The sequence below is a fragment of the Equus quagga genome, chromosome 4 (genome assembly GCF_021613505.1).
Source record: "Equus quagga isolate Etosha38 chromosome 4, UCLA_HA_Equagga_1.0, whole genome shotgun sequence".
Taxonomy (NCBI): Eukaryota; Metazoa; Chordata; class Mammalia; order Perissodactyla; family Equidae; genus Equus; species Equus quagga.
In genome coordinates, this window is record NC_060270.1 from 109,606,243 (window position 1) to 109,624,612 (window position 18,370).

The window sequence follows — 18,370 nt, forward strand, 5'->3', positions numbered from 1 at the left end:
TAATGCCATGCCAAGCTCAGTATCTGCCAAGAGTCATTTACGTCTCATCTCTGTGGTGGCTCTTTATTCCCTTAAGACTTGGATTCACAGATGGCACATTTGTTTTCTTGAACAGTGTCATTAATTTATTTAACTTATGAATGCTAATTATATGTTTCTGAGTGCATCAAATCTATTAGCATTTGCAATGGTCTCTTTGATAACGCATGTGGTAAAGAGGAACTGCTCTTGGCAACTTGAAGCAGTCTAATATATACTGATAAACGCTTTGTTTTCGTCTTTTTAAAAATTGAGATATAATTGACATATAACTGACATACATTTTTACACAATAATTCACAACCAGAGAATATCAGGCAATGGAAGCAAAAGTTTTAGTTGTCTCTACAGCAATCTGAAATAACTCTGCATAAATGACAATATAGTGAATTCTATTATTCAAGAATCATTTAACACATGCCATTATGATTCTAGAAGCCCCTACTTTGAGTTAGGCAAAGCCTATGATATTTTCTATACATCAAATTTGCTATCATAGCCACAAACAGCCATCTCCTCACTTCACTGACAAACATGGAAAGAATGCCTCATCCTCGATCGGTCACAATTGTGTCCTAGAATGATAATACCAATAATAACAGCAATATCAGTTATGAAGGACAAACTGTAATTACAATTAACTACAAAGTTCATAAATTTTTGAAGAAATGTTAAGATACTAATTTCCGAGTTGAGGCTGTGATGGAGAACTAAGTGTAAATATCCTTTGCTTATAAAGCTAACTTTTATATACCACATACCAAGTGCTTTCACATTTGTAGTTTTATCTTTCCAATAACCTTATGCTAGGTTGAGAAAGTACTGATATTTTCTGTGTTTTACAGATCAGAAAACTAAGGATCAGAGAAGGTTGTTAGACAAGTGGCAGAGATGAATCTTAAGCCTGAAACTAAATCTCATATACTTTTGTTCCGTGCTGAACTGTCTACCAGATGTTGAGATAGTAAATCTTTAATTTTCCTTCCATTTTGGGTCCAACATACTTTCCTCTGCTGTGCAAAAGAATCACCTAATGCCCTTGGTTACAAATTCCTAGGTCTCCACCCCAGAGAAGTCTGGGCGGTGGTAGTGTTTGAGGGGTGCCGCATAACCAGCATCCCACATAACTCAATTGCGATGGTCTGACGTGGAACTAAACTAAAACCACCCAAATGAGAAAAAACAGATGCTATTTATTCAGATCTTGCTGTTGCGAGAGAGCTCACCACCATCCCTTATTGAAGGCAGGCAGGGGAATGGGAAAGCTTTATAAAAGTGAAAAAAAAGGGAAGGTCTCAGGTGCGCTCTGATTGGAGGTTGCTGCCCTGGGAGAGCAGGCAGCAGGCTACAGAAGCAGCGAGCATTTTATGTGATGGATTTGGGGAGCATATTTGGCTTTCTCTGGTTGGTCCTGAGTTGGAAGTAGGGGTAAAAATAGGGAAGTTGGCAGTCGTTGACCAAGTCCTCATTCTTCCGGTCCCACTGCTGCAGAGGCTGTGGTTCGGCTTCCTGCGCTTCTTACGTGGTTGGGAGTTCTGTTGTCATATATGGTGTGACCATTGTCCATTTGTATATTCTGTCCCTTAGATGACACTCTGAGAGACACACTGGGGCCCTGGTGTTCCTTTCATCCTGGTCTCCTTCCTCCCTTAAGGCGGCTGGACTGAAGCTCCATGAGAGCTGTGGACCATCTTTCACTGCTCTATTACCAGTCCCATCAGGCACTCAATAAAATCTTGCAAATCAATGAATGAATGATAAATGAAAATACTTGATACTGGCTTTTGCTAGAACAAGAAAATGAACTTTATTGTAAGGCACATGGACATCTTTATGTGATCCAACTGGATATCACCATGAAGAAAGACTGGAGTCTGCTCCTTCCATCTACTCTCTTCTAAATACAGTAACCTGAATCCTTGGCCCTGGCTGTTCCCAATTTTTCTCAAAGCTTCTAGGTTAACCCATAGTGTGCAAATCAGCCCCAAGGACTCCCTCCTGAGTGCTCTGCTGGAGGCGGGATGGCGTTCGTGGGAAAGCGGCAGCTACTTCTAGCATTTTGAAGGCAACCTCACCCCCAGACCTCTAGGTTTGCTGCATTCTCTCCACACTTTCCTCTCCAGCTCTCCCCCACCATTAGGGCCTGGGCTAGTGAGAGCTACTGAAGGAGGCAAAAAAGCGCACCCCCTCCCAGTCTCCGTATAGGTTCCTAATTCAGGACTTAGAGAGTTTGTCCAGAGCGAAAACGCGGGGCGGGGGGGAAGGGGGGGCGGGGGGGGGGAGAGAGAGAGAGAGAGACACACAGCCAAGAAGAGAGGGGCAAGCCAGCGGCGCAGGCGGTCTCCTCGGGGCAGCCGTCCCACCTGCTGCGGGGGAACCGCCGCCCGCCCCGCCCCTGCCCGCAGCGCGGCCCCGCCACCCGGGAGTTCCCGCGAGTGGCCCCGGCCCAGGCCGCGCGGGGGGCTGTTCGGCTGGAGGCGGGAGCAGCCGGGCACCAAAATAGGAGCCGCTGTGGGCTGGAGCTGCACTAGCAGGCAGCCTGCGCCGCGCCTCTTCCAAAGATGGTCAGAGGGTCCGGAGGCGCCCCCGCCCCCGCTCGCCGCTAGCCCGCGGGCCACCCCGCGTCCCGAAGCCGCCGCCCGAGGTAGGTGCGGGCCGGAGCCGCCGCTCGAGGCCAGCCAGCGGGGAGCGAGCGGGGCCGGGCGCGGGAGACCGAGGCCGCGCCGCCTCCCGAGGGGGCCGCGGCAGAGGCGCGGAGACAATGGCCGCGCGGGCGCCGGGCCCGGCCGCGCGCAGGGCAGCCAGCGGCGCCCTCCCCACACCTGTGCACGTCCCAGGGCAGAGGGACGCGGGCACCGGGCCGGGTGGGCGGCGCGCGGCGCCCTCGAGGCGAGTCCCCTCGCCAGGCCCCGGGGCGGGGCGGTCTCCGGGCGGGAACCCGAGCCGGGGGCCCGGGCGCGGGGCGCGCGGAAACCCCTGTGGCGACCGCGAGGGAGGGCGCCGGGGATGGAGCGGCCGCGACCGGGCCCCTCTGCTTTCTCTCCTTCCGAAGCAGAAAGGCACGAGGTTTCCCTTTTCCGAGATTTCTTCCTGTGCAGTTCTATTTCGATCGTCTCTTTCTTGGCATCTCCATGCGAGTTGAAAGGGAGACAGAGCTAGAGAAAAAGGTTGAATTGGGGCCAAGCCCAGACGGCCAAGGTCCAGCCTCGAGTGGGGTGACCCCTCAGACTCTTGGTTTGCCAAGTGTGGGATCCCTCTCGGACCGCCAGCTCCGGGCGGATTGCAGAGACTGAGTGAGTGGGGTAGCAAATCAGTATTTCTTCTCGAAAGGACTGCTGAAAAATCCGGGGGCCTCGTTTCGCGTCCGAGCTACCCTGAATTTAAATTGAGCGTCATATAAATTACGAAATAGTCTATCCACATTTTGCATTTGGTGCTTAGAATGTTGAACTTGTCTAGTTTTGGAGTATATTCAATGCTGATGAGTCCTTATAATGATTGGAATATTTAGCCTTGGTTATTTGAGATAATACGCAAAATTGAAAACACATTTATTGTTTCATATTTATTGCAGCCATGGCTTTAAAAGGACAAGAGGATTATATTTACCTTTTCAAGGATTCAGCGCATCCAGTGGATTTTCTGGATGCATTCAGAACATTTTACTTGGATGGATTATTTACTGATATTACCCTTCAGTGTCCTTCAGGCATAATCTTCCATTGTCACCGAGCTGTTTTAGCTGCTTGTAGCAATTATTTTAAGGCAATGTTCACAGCTGACATGAAAGAAAAATTTAAAAATAAAATAAAGATCTCTGGCATTCACCATGATATTTTGGAAGGCCTTGTAAATTACGCATACACTTCCCAAATTGAAATAACTAAAAGAAATGTTCAAAGCCTGCTTGAAGCAGCAGATCTGCTACAGTTCCTTTCAGTAAAGAAAGCTTGTGAGCAGTTTTTGGTCAGGCACCTAGATATCGATAATTGTATTGGAATGCACTCCTTTGCAGAATTTCACGTGTGTCCAGAACTAGAGAAGGAATCGCGAAGAATTCTGTGTTCAAGGTTTAAGGAAGTATGGCAACAAGAAGAATTTCTGGAAATCAGCCTTGAAAAGTTTCTCTTTATCTTATCCAGAAAGAATCTCAGTGTTTGGAAAGAAGAAGCTATCATAGAGCCAGTTATTAAGTGGACTGCTCATGATGTAGAAAATCGAATTGAATGCCTATATAATCTGCTAAGCTATGTCAACATAGATATAGATCCAGTGTATTTAAAAACAGCTTTAGGCCTTCAAAGAAGCTGCCTCCTAACTGAAAATAAGATACGATCTCTAATATACAATGCTTTGAATCCCATGCATAAAGAGATTTCCCAGAGGTCCACTGCCACAATGTATATCATTGGAGGCTATTACTGGCATCCTTTATCAGAGGTTCACATATGGGATCCTTTGACAAATGTTTGGATTCAGGGAGCAGAAATACCAGATTATACTAGGGAGAGCTATGGTGTTACGTGTTTGGGACCCAACATTTACGTAACCGGGGGTTACAGGACGGATAACATAGAAGCTCTTGACACTGTGTGGATCTATAACAGTGAAAGTGATGAATGGACAGAAGGCTTGCCAATGCTCAATGCCAGGTATTACCACTGTGCAGTCACCTTGGGTGGCTGTGTCTATGCTTTAGGTGGTTACAGAAAGGGAGCTCCAGCAGAAGAGGCTGAGTTCTATGATCCATTAAAAGAGAAATGGATTCCTATTGCAAACATGATTAAAGGTAAGTGCAGATTATCTTTATTCTATATTCTTTAGGTGTTCGAGGTTGGGCCAACGGTCTCACTTCTCTTGCAAATAATTTTTAAAAGAATTTATCACTTTGGAAAGCTATCTAGGAACTGTTGGGGATTCTACAAAAAATGTTGCACAGTGTTCAGAGTAAAAATATAGTATAGCAGTCCCCAACTTTTCTGAGAGTTATGTAATTAGAGTACATTACTCAGGCTAGAAAAGAAATATCGTTTATATGTGAAAATAGTATAATTCATTCTACTTACTCTACAGCCTGTTTGGGGCCTCAATCTTGCTTCAAGGCTTAAGAATTTATATTTAAGTCAAAGGCTAAATGAAGAGAGAAAGCTGGGTAGTTTTATTAGGTAATGTTTATTTATTTTTTGGCTTGCTCTTGAAATTGAACCCTTTTAAATTCTGCTTTTAAATGTTTAGCTTTTTTTCCCCTCATCATCTGATTCTCTCTCTTTTAAAAGGTCTTTCATTAAAACCTTGAAAGATTTGATCCCATAGGGTGTAACAAATTACTTTCTCTCAAAAACATTCTCTCAGAAACAAATAGCCTTTGCTTTTTTGATTCAAGTCTTGTCTCCTAGAGGAGAGGAGAGGGGCAGATCCCATACTCTCCCTCATGCAGCCCACACAGCCGGGCACACCATTGGGTCTCAATATCTATCTGATAAACACTGTATTTTCTGCTGTTTGGTACTGTTAGCCTTGCTCTCCCTCCCTCCTACGAGAAAAAAAGTTAACTGGAATCTTATTTAATTACACTTATTCATTCATCCTGGAGAGTTGCACAAAAACTGGTAGGTTACCAGATTTGTGTCATTCTATCCCAAATGTTTCTTCCCAGGCCTTTCTGTTTCTTTTTTCACACTAGTGAGGGTGTGGGAATCTGACCTGGTCTGGGAATCTGACCCAATATGATCCTTGGATGACAAGCAGGAAGCCTGAGAAGCAGCAATGGTCTTGTGATCAGGCACACTGCTTCTGAAGGCAAACTGCCTGGATCCAAATCCCAGCCTTCCACTTACTTGCTAGTGAGTGTGGGCAGATAATCTCCCTGTGCCCCAGTTTTGCCATCTGTACAATGGGGGTGACAAGCTTACGTAGCTTAGGTTTTGAGAGGTCTAAATGAATGTATGCGTGTGAAGTGCTTAGAAAAGTGTCTGGCACAGAGTAAGCACTCAGTAAGTGTTAGGCGTTATTGTCATGACTGTCATTATACAAGAACATGGCTTTGATAGGGCAGCCATATCTTTCACATTAAATCACGACCACTCTCCTGCATCCCTGAAGTTTCAGCAGTAGTTGGTAGGGTGGGAGAAAGTGGCTTAAAGCCCGCTGCTGTTGCTGCTTGGCTTTTCCACTCTGCCTGAGCTTGACTCCCACTTACTGATTCCCAGTCCCCTCTCCAGGCTAGTTCAGAATGTCCCATCTGCCTCCTCTGCGATGAAAGACACGGGAAAGTTCAAACATTTTAGCAGCTATTGTAAACCTGGATACATTTCTTCCTCTGCTTCTTAATAATGAGATAATAGTTTCAGTGGTTTTGTAGTTTAGAGTATATTTCTTGGAGGAGGAAAGTTTATGACCTTACTAAAAATTTTTAAACTGTATTTGAAACAATGCTTGCTGAAAAAATGCTGCCGTGGTGTAGCCACTGTGAAAGAAAGCCACTTGTGTTCTTGCCTTAACCTCAGTGGATCGGGAGACCCTCATATGCCAAAGTCTTCCCCACCTCCCAGCTGGGTCTGACATTCCAAAGTTTTCTACTTTTAACTTGAAGTTTTGATTCCTGATTATATCTAATCATCCCAGGGGAAGGTGACACTTGGTCAGTTATGTGCAGTTTTGGCTAGTACTGGTTCTGACGGTAGACTCACACTGAACTTTGAGGTTCCCATTTTTCTGTAGAAAGGATAACATTGTGTTTCCCAGTTTGTTTTATTTTGTAGTCTTGAAGTGAACTAGCAGCTTTCCCTGTAATGAAAACTTAAACTGAGTAGAGTCAAATTTCAAATTCATTTCCTTTTTTTGGTCTAGGGATGTACAGAGAAGAAATAAATCCTTAGCTGTTTAGGAACTCCTAATTTTTTTTCCCTTCATCATGACTACCCTGCTTATAAACTCACTTTTGTTTTAGGGTAGAAATGAACAAGGAGATTGAACTGTACCCCGCATGTAACAGTGCTAAGTAAAAGTTGGTTGAAAGACTAAACTGATATTTGCAACTAAAATGAGCCTCATGCTCTTTCGTCCTCTCTTCTTCTCCTGCTAAACCCATTTCCTCTTCCTCCTCCTCATTTTTCTATGGCATCAGTCGTTCCCCATTTTCCAAGCTCAGGACCTCAGCTGTCTCTGATGCAGTCGGTCATTAAGCTTGTCTATTCTACTTGTGTCTCTTTCCTCCGCACCGTCCCCTCCATAGCCAAGGCCCCTTCTAAATCAGGCCCTCAACACTTGGCACCTGACCAATTCTATCTTTCCACCTTTGTAGTCCCTCCCTTCCTCTGTTTAAAAACCTTAAAAATCCTGCTGAATTACGTCTAGATTTCTTAGTTGGGCATCAGGATCCTTTGCCATGTGGCTTCAACTTACCATGCCAGCTTTAATTCCCACATGACAGGCCCAGGTATGCCCCCTTTCCTTCCGGTGTGTCGGAATCAAAATGGACTACTAGGCATGGCCCAGTTAGCCTTTGCATTTGCCTTTCCCTTGCTTAGTATGGCTTCCTTTCACCTCTACCTGCAAAAGTCCTACCTACTAAAGCCCAGGTCAAATTCTGCCACCACCTGCCGTGGTTTCCCTAGTCAAAAGCAATGTCTCCTTGCTCTGAACATTCACAGTAGTTCTGTACCCTGTGTTCTAATTATTTGTGTAAATGTCTCACCCTCTTTTAAAAGAGTGCAAGGAGCCTTTCTTTTTCGTTCTTTTCTCTCTCATAGCACCTAGCACAATGCCTTGTATCTGCTAACAGTAATGACAAAAACAATAATAAACTTAGCCCAGTATTCATTGCAAAACAGAGTGAAAGATCAATCTGAAGATGTGATTTTAATTAACACACAGGTGTGGGAAATGCTACTGCCTGTGTCTTACATGAAGTTATCTACGTGATTGGTGGCCACTGTGGCTACAGAGGAAGCTGCACCTATGACAAGGTCCAGAGTTACAATTCAGATATCAACGAATGGAGCCTCATCACTTCCAGTCCACATCCAGGTAACAAAATACTGTCTCAAATAGTACATGTTGTGATACAGCTTATCAGTGTAAGAGATGGGTAAAAGGGGCCAGAAATAGAAAATGCTAAATGTATAGTAGACTATACATGGGTTTAATTATTATTATTTATTTATTTATTTTTTTTGAGGAAGATTAGCCCTGAGCTAACATCTGCTGCCAATCCTCCTCTTTTTGCTGAGGAAGACTGGCCCTGAGCTAACATCTGTGCCCTTCTTCCTCCACTTTATCAGTGGGATGCCTACCACAGCATGGCTTGCCAAGCAGTGCCGTGTCCACACCCAGGATGTGAACTGGCGAACCCCTGGCCGCTGAAGTGGAATGTGTGCACTTAACCTCTGCACCACCAGGCTGGCCACCTACATGAGTGTAATTAAAAGGCTCAGAATATCTATGTCCATCTAACAACTATCACAATTAGATTAGTCTGATTAGATCTCATCTGCAAATACTTTCCCTAGTGTCTTTACACAACACACATTTTAAAAAGCACTATGTCAAGTTGTCGGAAAGGGTACCTGTCGATTCAGTTCTACAGGAGATGGTTTCCTCTTTTAGAAGCGTGTTCTTTCTGGGTTTCAATAACTATTGAGCACTCACTCCTACAATGTGCAGGGCCCTGTGTTGGCCTTACTTTAAGTCATAAAGGCGATGTGTTGTGTGCCCACAGGAATGGCCTGCCTTCTGTGGTGTGTTTTATTCTTTGGCCTGTCTCTTTGTGGAGAGCTCAGGGGGAAGCATGAGCTATAGCCTCTAACGGTTATGCCACATGTTTAAGTTTTCTGCATTAGGAAAGGTTCATATCACCATATCACCATACTACTTTGAGTCATTTTCCATATAGCATCAGGCTCCTGTGTGGGTCATGGAGAGTGTAATTGAAATTCACAAGCTTGAACCATCTGAGAGTAATAATAATAGCTGACCTTCTTGAGCCCTTTCCATAGGTCATGTACTGACTAAGCATTTTGCATGAGATATTACCTTAAATTCTAACTACAACCCTGTGAATAGGTATTGTTTACCCCCGTTTTACATATTTGGAAATGGAGGCTTAGAAAGAATAAGTGACTTTGCTAAGGTTACACAGTTTGGAAGTGGTAGACCAGGATTCAAATTCAGGCAGTCTGATGCGTAACTTGTGCTAGAACCCGTAAGCGGTCTGCCTTTCCTTACGGGATCAGGCTCTCCTGCTTTTGACCAGCGCAGCTCCTTCCACCCGTACATGATGTATGTCATCTCACAGTTCAGGCGGACCACACCTGAATCCAGTGCTGCATCTCCATGTGCCCTGGGCTTTGCATAAGAAGAAACTTCAGCTGCAGGCTGTCCTGGCTCTGAAGACATCATGGAATGGGTAGCCTTCTGTCTCCTAGTAACCCAGATGTATTATCTCAGACTCCCCACCACTTTCTGTTATGACCAATGAAATTATAACAGAGAGTAATAATAACAGCTCATATTGAGTAATAACTCCTATTTATTCAGTAATTATGTGCCAGGCACTGACTATTCCAATAATTTTACATGTATTCATCTAAATCTCACAACAATCCTGTGAGCTAGGTACTACTATGATCTCATTTTACAGGTCACTGAGGCACAGAGAGAGTAAATTAATTGTCCAAGGTCAGCCAGCCAGTGCTTGTTAGAGGTGGGGTTCACATCCAGGCAGTCTGGCTGGGAGGCCATGCTCTTCACAACTACACTGTTATCTCATTTGATCCTCATGTTAACCTTATGAGTTAGATATTACTCTGACTTAGGTTTACGAAGAAAATCCAATATGTGAAAAGTCAGATTAACAAATGAGAGGGCAGTTATTTACATTACAAATTTTAATATATTTCATAAAGTGGTTCCTTTAGAAATAAATGTCCCCTAACATATTCAAATTGTGTATAACTTGTTAACTGCTTGAAAAAGAGTCTAAAAGACAGTGAGACTTAAGCCAAAGTTTGAAAAGCCATGGCAAATTGAAAAATCAATCAGAAATAAATATTAAATTACAGTACAAATCAGGGGGAACAGATAATTCCGTTTGTAAAGTTTTGATTTACATTGGACTTTTCCCTGATGTAATTTAAGAAACAAAGGTATCAAACTAGCACCCTGCATGCTATGTTCTGGTTGGCTCTTACAGTGTTTAAATATTGTTTAACTGGCATGTTACCAATATTTTAAATCCAGGAGATTTCAAATAAAAATCATGATTTCTGGCTTTTAGAAAAATTGGAAGATCTGGCAGCTTTGGATCATACTGCTTCCTGGCAGCAATCACTGTGGCCATGTAGTCGTCCCCTTTAGATGAGGCTGGTATGCTCCGTCTCACCACAGTCTCTCCCATTTCATCACATCACAGCCCCAGGGGGCCTGTGTTATTGTTTGTCTTACCCCAGCCTGCTTCGTTCAGCTAGTCTAACATCTCCTTAGCCCTAGAAGGCATTTGGATCTATATCCTCTGAATTATAGCAAGGTATGCGCTTCTTAGCTTTTTAGGAACACCTCCAGAGGAACGTAAAATGTCGGTCTTGAGTCTGTCTTATAGATACATAGCTTAGACTGCAAAGAAATGACTGCTATTATTTTTAAAGGTAATATAAATGTTATCTTTTGTCTTAATGCCTTAAGGGTGGGAGCTTTGTATAGCTGAAAAACAGAGGACTATAATTCCATTAAATTCAATATAACATTTATTGATTCCTTACCTTGGGGGGAAGATACCATTCTAGTTATAATGTAAGACACAGAGATGATTAAGAGCTAGTCTCCACTGCCACAGGAACTCAGGATCTAGTAGCAAATATACATACATAGCGGGAATACAAGACAGTCTCACAAATAAGTGCTATTGAAATTGAGGGCAGAGAGAGCTTGAAGCTAATTAAGGGGAATCTGGCAATCTTAGAAGGCTTCCAGGAGTAGGCTCTTGTGATTTAGGCCTGAAAGAATGGCTGCTATTAAGGAAGGTAGTTTTTGAGACAGGCTTTTCTGGCAGAAAGGTAGCCAATAATGGAAGGCAGAAGGGAAAGTTCCAGATTTATTACAGTACCTGGAAGTAGATGTGTATGAATGAGAGGTAAGAGGGTAGAATGAGAGATTCGATGGCAGAGTTCGGTTGAGGGCTTTGAATGGCAGTCAGGAGAATTTAAAAAATGGAGAACTATCAAAGGCTTCAGAGCAAGGGGGTGATGTGTGATCAGTTCCAGTTTTAAGAAGAGAGCTCCTTTTAGAATAGATTGGGAGAAAGACGGCAAGGAGATCTGCTGAAACTATTGTAATAAACCAGGTGAGAAATACTGAAAGCCTGAGGTGGTAGGAGTAGAAAATGGGCAGATGTGAGGAATGGTGTAGATTCAACATCGATTGAATTGGTAGTAATTGCTACTTTGGATAGAAGATGAGGGAGAGAAAGGAGTTGACAGTCGACCAGGGTCTCTGGCTGGTTGACTGGGAGGATGGGGAGCATGGAAGGAGCAGCCAGTAGGAAGGGAGAAGAGGAGAGATGATGAGCTCAGTTTTATAGTTCTATTTGAAGGACTAGTTGGATAACCCAGATGAGCTGTCCGGCAAGCAATGGGAGACAATGGGTCTGCAACTCAGGAGGAAGAAGCAGGTGAATATGGAGATCTGAGGTTGTTTGCTTGGAGAGGATGGCTTTGTCTGTGAGGATGAATGAGATGCCTTAGGAAGGTGGGACCAACAGTACAGCCAAGGACAGAATCTTGGGAAACAGCATTAGTTAAGGGATGAGCTGAGGAAGAAGAGTGTGTGAAGAACAGGAAAGCAGCAGTAAGTGACGAAGGAGAAAAAGCCGTGGAGAGCTGCGTCAAATGGGGAGAGTTCTTTCCTGGCTCTGCCATTTATTTACTGGCCTGTTCTTGGGCAGTGGCTTAAGCTGCTGGGTCTTACTTTCCAGTAAAGTAAGGAAGTTAGATTAGATAAACTTTACAGGTCTTTTCAATGAGAAAAAACTTAGGAAAAAAATTTTAAGTCATTTCGGTGGGTATTGAATACCTGAAAATATTACGGTTGTGTCTGAATCCCGACATGGCTTTGTTCCTATCACTCACGTGACGCTGAATCCAGACTGCCATATGTTTATAGTGAATATTTGTGTGTAAACTCTTTGAGCCGTGACAGATGGTGCCGTTCCCATGCTTGCTTTAAAATTGGTCACTCATTCATTTGTCCAACAGATATTTGCTGAGGGCTTCCTGTGTGTGATGCGCAGTGCTAGGAGCTCAATAAACAAGACACAGTCTCTTAGTCTCAGCAGCTTCATAGAGTGACCAGCAAGAAAAAAGGCAGTTACAGCTGAGGACGAAAAAGTTGCCATCAACAGTAACAGAAGATTACGTTATATTTGCGTAACAGGGGGACAAATATCAGGAATCACTTTATTTTAAACTCCTCTCTTAACTAAGACTCACAAATTGGAGGTTTTTTTTGTAAATTTTGAATAATTTAAGGAAAGCCTAGTAAGCTCATTGTTGAATCACTTACACTAATAGGATTTTTGAATCATCATTAATTTTCACAATAACCATTTGATGGAATAACTCATATAATTTATATAAACAATATTTCACAAGTACTTGAAAGAACTAAATCCTATAAAAATTCGACACATATATAACTGTAAAGTAACGAATGGGTTTTTCAGAGGTGGAAGAATTCCTATTTTCTTGGATGTCAGAAACTTAAGAATAACAGTATGTGAACTCAACAAAAATGCCCATCTTCTGAGACCTTTTCTTAGCCTTCCGAACCTAGATAACAAGAACTTTAATGATAAGAATTTGTCTTCCATACTTAAGGGGAAATCACATTTCTGATTGTACATTATCTCTTTCTAAGGTGAGGCTTAGAAGCTTTTCTTCCACAAAATAATAGGAGCGCACGTTTGGGTGCAGAGGATACAAGGTACAGCTGATTTGTGGATCCAGCATACATTTACTGAGTCCTTACAAGGTGCCAGACACTCGCCATTCTCCAGTTGGGAATGGAGTGATGGGCAGGACACAGTTCTGCACTGTTAGAAGGGGGAGAGAGACAGTAAACAGGAAACATATCAGATAATGAGAAGTGCCGCAGAGAGAATTAAAATAGGGTGTTGTGGTACAGATGCCTGACTGGCCACTTGAGGTTGAACGGTCAGGGAAGGCCCCTCTGAGGAGATGACAGTAAGATGAGACCTGAATGACAAGGAGGAGGCAGCTGTGCAAACACCTGGGAAAAGAAGAGACTTCCAGGCAGAAGGAACAGCTCAGCGATGGCAGGCTAAATCTTCATTTATTAGCTGTAGTATTAGTGCCACTGACAAATCCTGCTCTTCCTTCAGGTCTGCAGCTAGAAGCATTTAAATGTAATCTTTTTTTTTTTTTTAAGATTTTATTTTTCCTTTTTCTCCCCAAATCCCCCCAGTACATAGTTGTATATTTTAGTTGTGGGTCCTTCTAGTTGTGGCACGCGGGACACCGCCTCAGCATGGCTTGATGAGCATGTGCCATGTCCGCACCCAGGCTCCGAACCAGCGAAACCCTGGGCCGCTGAAGCAGAGCGCGTGAACTTAACCCCTCGGCCAGGGGGCCGGCCCCTAAGTGTAATCTTGTGGTTGATATTTCCAGAGAATGAACTCACAGGCTAGTAGTGATGTTAGAAATGGGGGCATGGAAGAACCAGGGCGGGGACTAGAGTGAGCAAGGGAGCCGCTTGAGGCACAGAATTGGAGTCACTCAGAGCGGGAGAGCCTGCTTCTGTCTGGGACTCTAGATGCCTCACTTGCCTCACGCTAGTCATAGCGCTGGGAAGAAGAGAGAGGAAGTGAAGTTGCACACGATCCAGGTGCCTTGAAGAGCCGGCAGGTTTGGATGTGGAGGGGGAGATAGATAAAAAGGGAAAAATTAAAACAGCCTGAAAGGCTGACCCCCTAGAGGCAGACTCCCAGCTGTGGGAGACAGGCCTCACACAGCGGCCCTCTGCCTTTGAGCACCTCTCACGGCTTCTTAAGATCATAGACTGTAGTTTCCCACTAATCTGGTTGTGGGTTTTTCTAACTTCTTGTGTCTTTAACTTGACCAGCGGTGTGAGAGAGACAAGCAAGGTAATCCATGTCGTATCTGTGGCAGCAGACACTACACGTTGCCACTGGTTACCAGGATAGCTGCTAAGACCTGAAGGAACCTACACCAGTCACCTAGTATGTTTGTGTCAGAGGAACTCTACTGCTACCATCTTTTACACATAGGTGTAATATAAAAGATGTCTGTTGGCCTGCCTGGTGGCATAATGGTTAAGTTCATGTGCTCTGCTTCAGCAGCCCAGGGTTCGTGGGTTTAGATCCTGGGCACAGACCTACGCATTGCTCATCAAGCCATGCTGCGGCAGCATCCTACATACAAAATGGAGGGAGATTGGCACAGATGTTAGCTCAGGGTCAATCTTCCTCAAGCAGAAAGAGGAAGATTGGCAACAGATGTTAGCTCAGAGCCAATCCTCCTCACCAAAAAAAAAAAAGTTTTGGGAAATTCCCAGAAGGGTAGTGGTCTGAGGATGAGTTCATCCCTGACATTCTGCAAAGCCAGTTTAAGGATGACCTGAGAGAGAATGACGGGACAGGTAATCTGAATCAGGTGAGAAGGAATGGAATTTAAGGCTCAGTTGCAATAGTGTGTGCTGGAATCAAAATGTCACGACTACTCTATTTTCATACGATAAATTGTAAAGGATTATTACATCACTAAACTGAAGTATCTCTTTTGTTTGTTATCTGAAGAAAAATTTGCTTTTTTCTTTTTAATAGAATATGGATTGTGTTCAGTTCCATTTGAAAATAAGCTCTATCTGGTTGGTGGACAAACTACAATCACGGAATGCTATGACCCTGAACAAAATGAATGGAGAGAGATAGCGCCCATGATGGAGAGGAGGATGGAGTGTGGTGCCGTCATCATGAATGGATGTATTTATGTCACTGGAGGATATTCCTACTCGAAGGGAACATATCTTCAGAGCATTGAGAAATATGATCCAGATCTTAATAAGTGGGAAATAGTGGGTAACCTTCCAAGTGCCATGCGGTCCCACGGATGTGTTTGTGTGTATAACGTCTGATTGAATCCATAGAAATGACCAAGTAGTCACTCTTTTAGGGTGTAGTAAAAAAGAATGCAGGGTTTGGAGTCCCTTACTTGCTTTGGGGCCTGGCACATAATAGGTAAATTCTTACTCTACACCCCAACCCAGTGATTAATGGTCAAGAAAAATCTTATGTATCTTTACAATTGAATCAGTAGGGTTAACACCTTTAATCTCTGCTTTTCAAAGGTGATATGGAATGTTGGATACTTGGTAAAAGGTAAAATACCTTTGTAGTGAATTTTTTCTCCTGGTAGCATCAACACTGGGTGTAGGTCAGAATCATTCTGTGGAATGAAATGTCTCTTATGACCCTGTAATGTAATAGATAGTGTACAGTAAGGTTCCATTAGCTAGCAAAGAATTTGAAATGTAAGGAGGAAATCTTCTCTACCTCTACAAAATCAACACTTTAAAAACATTTTTTTTCACCTTTAGAGTTATTTAGTGTGTGAACTTACTTTGTTTTTTTCTTTGCAGTATGTATAATTTATTGTTATTCTTTATTTACTACTACCAGAGATATAGAAGATACTGTGCAAAAGATTATTACTGTTCAGAGTTTACAAAGTAAATTTAAAAGAATGGCAAATCTGAAAAGTTGCAGAGGAAATAGTCAAACATTTGCTGTTGCTGAGAGCTATTTTTAAGTTTTAGCTTTGCTGTAAATTGCTGGTTAAGGAGTCTTTAGCTTAAGCATGTTAGAAAATCCTCTTTATTCTTAAGTATAGATCTATGACTGCATATACAGTTGAATTTTAGAGCCAGCAAGCCTGTAGAAGAGTTGTGATATAGTAGAAAATGCATTGATGAGAAGAAATTTGCATTCATTTCCCAGCTCTGCCACTAACTAGATTTTGTGAGTTGGAATGAGTCACTTAGCCTCTCCTCTTGGGCTTCCTGACTCAGGCCCAGGGGCACTTTGGGTCACAGGTATGCCTAGATAGGGATCCCCGTGACCCTTGGGGTGGCCAGAGGTGTTCTGGGTGGCTGGAGCTTCTGGGCCAGAAACACCTTTGTCCATTTTCCCCACTGTGCCTACAACATCACTCTCCAGGTGCGCCATAACTTGAGACGAGATGGGAAGCAATGCTTGAGTTAACTCATCTAAATGTTTAGTCACCTCTTAGACCATCTATCCACACTCTTCATTTTTTTCAAGAGAAAGTAATTATTTTTAACTTTAAATATGGAAGTTTAAAACTACCTAACACTTCTGATTTTTTAAAAAAATTTTAGAAAGAAACTGTTTAAATGCATTCATTTCAGATGGCATTTTAAATTGATACAACCCCTTGGGAATGCAGTGTGGTACTACATAGAAGAGCCGTAAAAGTGACCATATCTTTGCCCCATAAATAATATAAAAATAAAACAAACAGAAAGAAGGTAAACACATGAGGATGTTTCTGTCTGCCTTATATATAACAGCAAAAAATTAGGAATAATCTACATGTCAAAGAAGAAAGTGGGCTAATAAAAATAGTAAAGTATTATACTGCCATTAAAATAATTATTTGGAAGACTAGAAACTTGGACGTGTCTGTGATATGGTCAGTAAAATAAGCACAGTACAAAATAGTATGCACACTATGATTGTGACTTTGTAAAATCTTTATGCATGTGTAAGGTAATATGCAAAACTGAAATTCGTTGTGTTAGTGTCTGGGATATGGAATGATTTTTAATTTATTTAAATGTTTTTCTTTAATATTACTTTGTATTTTCAATAAAAATAAATAAATCACTGTATATGTGGTAAAACTGCTTGAGTTTGGGACAGTTGAGTTGAAGGACAGTTGAACTAGTGAAACAACTGAATTATAGACTCTTTCAGTCTATAATTGAATTATAGACTATTTTATTGCTCTCAAGAACATTGATCAATTAATGCTGGACCAATAATATGTTGCGTAGTAGTGCTTTAGAGATCTGTTTTATGGAATAGATGAGAACAGTTGCAGTCACTTTCCCCTTTTTTAGCTTTTCTAGGTCCTATAAAATCTTGACTCAAGTCCAACTTCTGGGAATTCTTTCCTGTCTGTTTCAGCCATAGTAAAACTCCCATTGTCACATTTAAGGAATTCATCATTTATATATGCATAGTATGTCTTGGCTGTTTTGAAATCATGGCTCACATCTTATTCTTAGTATTCTCAGAGTCTAGCCTTCATTTGTATATCCAGCATACTTTTTTGAAGGATGATGGTATCAAATATTTTTACAGAAAAGCATTCTGGAGATGCTTGAAGGATCTTGAAAATAGTTTGTGATCTGAGGCATTTAATTTGCAGCTCCTATTTTCTGTAAAATCCTTTTTTGCTATTGCCTTGTGCACACAAGAAAGGATTAAGGATGGTAAACATTTCTGTCAGAATTATCCGAAGTTCCACATCACTGTAGTATGAATGAAACGTATTTTACTATAATTGAATGCAAGCCATTGCTTTAGGTTGGGCAAACAGTATTTTACAAAATAATTAAAATCGTGGGGATGATTTTAAGCATGACTTAATTAAGAGAACTCTTAAGTATCCAAACTTTAAAAGTTGCTATTTCTCACAAGTCTTAGTTGTTAGCTGCAACTGAAATAGGATCAACAACTAGGTACTTGCTTAAAGGCACATTAACCTTTGTCTTCACATTCAATAAATATATGCCTGTTTTATGGACTGGATGCTTGTGTCCCCCAAAATTCATAGGTTGAAGCCCTTACCCCAATCTGACTGTATTTGAGATAGAACCCATATGGAAGTAATCAGGGTAGAATGAGGTCATAAAGGTAGGGCCTTGATCCTGATAGGATTAGTGTCATAAGAGACACCAGAGAACTTTCTCTTTCTCCCCACCATGTGAGGACACAGTGAGAAGTTGGCCATCCGCAAGCCAGGAAAAGAACTCTCACCAGAACCTGACCATGCTCGCACCCTGATGTCAGACTTCCAGGCTCCAGAATTGTGAGAAAATTCCTGTAGTTTAAGCCGTCCAGTCCATGGTGTTTTATGATGGCAGCCAGCGCTGACTAAAACAGACTGCAAAGGAGATAGCCCTGTACATGATCCAGTTTAAGTGCTAGATCAGCCAGTAGTAGACAGTCTGTTCCCCAGACTATCTCCCTTTCCTCCCCTTGCCCCACACAAAG

The 18,370-nt window shown here is 42.5% G+C and overlaps 1 protein-coding gene across 1 annotated transcript; it reads left to right on the top strand.

The window, feature by feature from the left end:
* Positions 1-2,370: 2,370 nt before the first annotated feature.
* On the top strand, positions 2,371-16,958 carry KLHL23 (kelch like family member 23). Its single transcript, XM_046659880.1, has 4 exons — positions 2,371-2,683; positions 3,614-4,828; positions 7,915-8,067; positions 14,894-16,958. Exons 2-4 carry the CDS (start codon positions 3,616-3,618, stop codon positions 15,202-15,204), a joined length of 1,677 nt encoding a protein of 558 aa, XP_046515836.1. The 5' UTR covers positions 2,371-2,683; positions 3,614-3,615; the 3' UTR covers positions 15,205-16,958.
* Positions 16,959-18,370: the final 1,412 nt, after the last annotated feature.

Bases quoted from the DNA above. Each gene is read 5' to 3' on its own strand.
- KLHL23 (XM_046659880.1), top strand. From the start codon at position 3,616: ATGGCTTTAAAAGGACAAGAGGATTATATTTACCTTTTCAAGGATTCA. The intron at 4,829-7,914 runs GTAAGTGCAGAT...ATTAACACACAG, and splicing joins TATTGCAAACATGATTAAAG to GTGTGGGAAATGCTACTGCC. The intron at 8,068-14,893 runs GTAACAAAATAC...TCTTTTTAATAG, and splicing joins CACTTCCAGTCCACATCCAG to AATATGGATTGTGTTCAGTT.